The sequence below is a fragment of the Micropterus dolomieu genome, linkage group LG23 (genome assembly GCF_021292245.1).
Source record: "Micropterus dolomieu isolate WLL.071019.BEF.003 ecotype Adirondacks linkage group LG23, ASM2129224v1, whole genome shotgun sequence".
In the NCBI taxonomy this organism is placed as follows: Eukaryota; Metazoa; Chordata; class Actinopteri; order Centrarchiformes; family Centrarchidae; genus Micropterus; species Micropterus dolomieu.
In genome coordinates, this window is record NC_060172.1 from 6,139,528 (window position 1) to 6,143,762 (window position 4,235).

Here is a 4,235-nt window from a genome sequence, read left to right on the forward strand (position 1 = left end):
GTAACACAAGTAAATGTTGTTGCCAGGAAGTAATGGAGAGAAAGATATGTGAAAAAAGCCATTTAATCAATGGTGAAATGTCGACAGGCTACAGAATACATGAGCACAACAAAATGTTACCGCTCAACTCGACACGTTCATGCAATTCCTAAAAAAATATAGGATATATAACATACATACATATAACAACAAGTTTGCCTGAGCTTTTGATTTAAGATGTAATAAAAAACCCAAGCATGCGATGACTTAGATGACTACATCATAACTGTACCTTTACAGTACATGGGAAGTGTTTCCAACATAACATAGTTAAAAATAGTGCAAACACATTTTAAATACATGTACAATAAAACCTTTAGGCGTCTTTAAATTGTCAATTACATTAACAGTTGAAATTACATTGTTAATTTGAAAATGAATAAATTAGTGGATTCATTACACGTTCAAAGACAATAAGGACCATCTGCCTTCTTGAGAACTAAACAATCTTGTACCTCGGGTTTAAGTATAGTTCATCTGTATTGATTATTGATTATGTCTAAAAGGCCTGACTGCATCAGACAGCTTGATCATTTCAAATTCTTTACTTTTTTTTATAGCATAGGCATAAAAATGCTCATCAAAGTTCTTTACTGTAAGACGTCTTACACACATTAGAAAGGATTCAGCACGAGTTATTTCCTCAAACACTGGCTCTCCTTTGTCGTCTACTTTAAAGTGGCAGAACAGATCCAGTTCTGTAAGTCTGGCCGAGCGCACCAAGAGTGTTTGCAACATCATCATAGGTTGATCTCAGATTGTTGCATTTATAAATCTCATTTTCTCAGAAAAAAGGGTCACCTAACTCGAAGCTATGCATTTGCTGAACTTGATGTTTGTAACTCAGTGTTTTTTGAAATATTTCTGAAGTTTCCAACCACATGAGCACGTCTTTATTTATTATTTTTTTAATGGATTATGTTTTGCTTTCTCTAATTTCATTCATGCACCACAGCTGAGAAATGTGTCCAAACACCATCCTCCTTACAAGAACCTGCAAAAGGCACCACATTAGTGATGCAGTTTTTCACATTTCCATAATCAAAACTGGAAATTCTTTGATTCAGCAGTTCTAGGGTCAAAAGTTTTTCTTCATAAATCGAGTGGCGTAACATTAGTCTCACCTTTAAAAGGGGCAACGCCCTCAAGCATGTCGTGCCGGTGTTCACTGTAAAGACTCTTCAGAGCTTTCCTTGGCTGATCATGCAGATAAAAGTTGTATTTTATATCAAAGTTAAATCAAGCACCAGTCTGGTTGAGATTCACATCAGGATAAAGTCTTAACATTAGCTGTAGAAGTTAAAGCACAAACCAGCGTCTTCCTATTCTGCTCCTTTGTTTATTAACAACTGCCTGTAGTTAAAAAGTCTACACGTCACAGAACTTTAGATGTAGTGTTATGTGCTTTTGGGTGTGATGGATAAACACTTTCTTTAATCATCGTGAAATATACAGCAGGAAGTGTGTCTTCAGTTTGAGATGTGTGGCTCTTAAAAGAGCCGTTGTGTGTTTGTGTTTGTTGTTTACTTCTTGGCGGGCTTCTCGGTCTTCTTGGGCAGCAGGACCGCCTGGATGTTGGGCAGCACGCCGCCCTGAGCGATGGTGACTCCGCCCAGCAGCTTGTTGAGCTCCTCGTCGTTGCGGACGGCCAGCTGCAGGTGACGGGGGATGATCCTGGTCTTCTTGTTGTCGCGGGCGGCGTTTCCGGCCAGCTCCAGGATCTCAGCGGTCAGGTACTCCAGCACCGCCGCCAGATACACGGGGGCTCCGGCACCAACGCGCTGGGCGTAGTTTCCTTTACGCAGGAGTCTGTGGACACGACCGACGGGGAACTGGAGCCCGGCGCGGGAGGAGCGGGTCTTTGCCTTTGCTCTGGCTTTGCCTCCGGTCTTTCCTCTTCCAGACATTTTTCACGTTGATTCTCTCGAGCACGATAACGTTCTGCCCTACAAACCGCCGAAACCACATATATATGTGTACAGAGCTGCTCCCTGATTGGCCAGAGCGAGCGTACCGATGATCACCCAATCAGAAAAGGGTTTACGTCAAATCCCGGTATTAACCATAAAACTTCCGGTTCACGCTGCATGGGATTTCAAAATAAATTACAATTGTAGCGTTTGCTCCGTTATTATTCACATTTCAGTCTCTAAGTCACAGCGTTGTTTTTCTTATAGTTCTAAAGAAATCTATATTTAATCTATATTTAATCTATATTTAATGAGCTGTGGTTGGATGTAGGTCTCACTTGTAAAAGAGGTTTTAACCTCAATGTGACTTCCTAGTTGAATAAAGGTTAAATACAAAATAATAAAATCTGAATAAAAATGAAACAAAATCTAAATACTGTCCCGGATGAACTGGGTAATACAAAACAACGTTGGTTACGTATTGTAACCCCAGATTCTATGAGTATAGGCTTCGCCCTCTAAGAGCTGTCGCTATTGGGTTCATCCCCGCGCGCATGCGCAGTCCTGAAGATTTCTTTCGCGCCCATGTGCCGTGCACGGGCCTCTCTCAGGTCCGCAATTTAGGTATATAATAGAAAAAAGGTGGCTTTAGGCAGCAGGATGGCTGCCAGGCTGGGCTCCAGAGGTGGGACAGAGGGAAACCCACGGTCAGTGAGGCCCTCGACCTTCGTGAAGTTGACGTACCTCGCCACCGGCGCCTTCAGCTTTCCAGGCTCGGCCCCCGCTTCGGAGAGAAAAGGCTGAAGCGGTGGAAAAAGGGGCCACACAGGAACGTTGGTTACGTATTGTAACCCCAGATTCTATGAGTATAGGCTTCGCCCTCTAAGAGCTGTCGCTATTGGGTTCATCCCCGCGCGCATGCGCAGTCCTGAAGATTTCTTTCGCGCCCATGTGCCGTGCACGGGCCTCTCTCAGGTCCGCAATTTAGGTATATAATACCGGCGAGACCAGAGATCTGCTCCCAAGAGGTCAGCTTTTTTTCTTCAGCCGACGCTGGTGGGACCAGTCGGGCCCGCAGCTTAGAGGGCTACGCCTATACTCATAGAAGCATGGGAGCAGCCCATCGGGGCTGATGGGGCCGTCCAGCAACTCCTTCCTGATCTGCTCCGGCAGATCGGACATGTGCAGCCACATGTTGCGTTGCAGAATCGTCATCCACGCCATAATCCGGGACTGGCCGACCGCCGCCGCTGTGGCGAGCGACAAAATGGCGGCCGCGTCTTTCCCAAACTCGCTGGCGAGCTCGGGGGAAAGGGCGTCGGGCTGAGCAGCGACAGATGACATGGACGAGGCCAGCAGCGATATATTGTTGATGGCGGCTGTTACCTGGGCGGCGCACTGGTGGGAGCGGCCGGTGACTCGAGCCGTCACCTGGTCGCGGGCGGAGGGCGGAGTCGGCTTCCTCCTGCCGAAAAAAGGTGGCTTTAGGCAGCAGGATGGCTGCCAGGCTGGGCTCCAGAGGTGGAACAGAGGGAAACCCACGGTCACTGAGGCCCTCGACCTTCGTGAAGTTGACGTACCTCGCCACCGGCGCCTTCAGCTTCCCAGGCTCGGCCCCCGCTTCGGAGAGAAAAGGCTGAAGCGGTGGGAAAAGGGGCCACACAGGAACCTGTTTGGACGCTTGCTCTGGCTGGTAGATGTCGCCGAGCATGGCGCTAGGAGCAGGTGCAGGAGGCTCAGCAGGCATCGGCACGCCCTTGCGCTCAGCAGCCGTCTTGATTATGTCGGGGAGATCCCGGAAGAGAGCCCCGCAGGACGGCAAGCTGGAAGGCGGAAGTGGAGCAGGAGCTAGCGACGCCGCCTTCTTATCCAAGTCAAACTCCAGGTCTTCCAGCGGGAAGAGGGGAGAGCCTGGCGGGGAGCCAGCAATGGAGGGAGCAGAGTCAGAGGACTCGAGCCCTGCATCGCCAGCAGTCCCGCCGGCGAGGTCCGCCGTGAAGCTAACTGGCTTAGCCCAGCTAGCATCGTCGTCCTCCTCCTCCTGCAGGGCCGCGAAGGCGTCGACCCGCCGACGCTTCTCCTCCACGGGCAGCTGTGCGCAGTAGGGGCACGAGGCCCGGGGAGTCAGAGCCAGGCCAGCGTGCTGGGGACCGAGGCAGGTCTCGCAGCGGGCGTGGAGATCAAACCCCATGATGTAGCCGGCGTGGCAGGACGGGCAGAGGCGGACTCCTTCCGAGCGGCGGACCTCAACGGTAGAGCGGTGAGTAGCCATAGGAAAGCTCTTTA

General features: G+C 49.4%; 1 protein-coding gene across 1 annotated transcript; it reads right to left on the reverse strand.

Annotated features, from left to right (window-relative positions):
* Positions 1-1,358: 1,358 nt before the first annotated feature.
* LOC123962944 (histone H2A-like) lies at positions 1,359-1,982 on the reverse strand. The gene has a single exon (XM_046039453.1). It carries the CDS (start codon positions 1,944-1,946, stop codon positions 1,563-1,565), a length of 384 nt encoding a protein of 127 aa, XP_045895409.1. The 5' UTR covers positions 1,947-1,982; the 3' UTR covers positions 1,359-1,562.
* Positions 1,983-4,235: the final 2,253 nt, after the last annotated feature.

Bases quoted from the DNA above. Each gene is read 5' to 3' on its own strand.
- LOC123962944 (XM_046039453.1), bottom strand. From the start codon at position 1,946: ATGTCTGGAAGAGGAAAGACCGGAGGCAAAGCCAGAGCAAAGGCAAAG.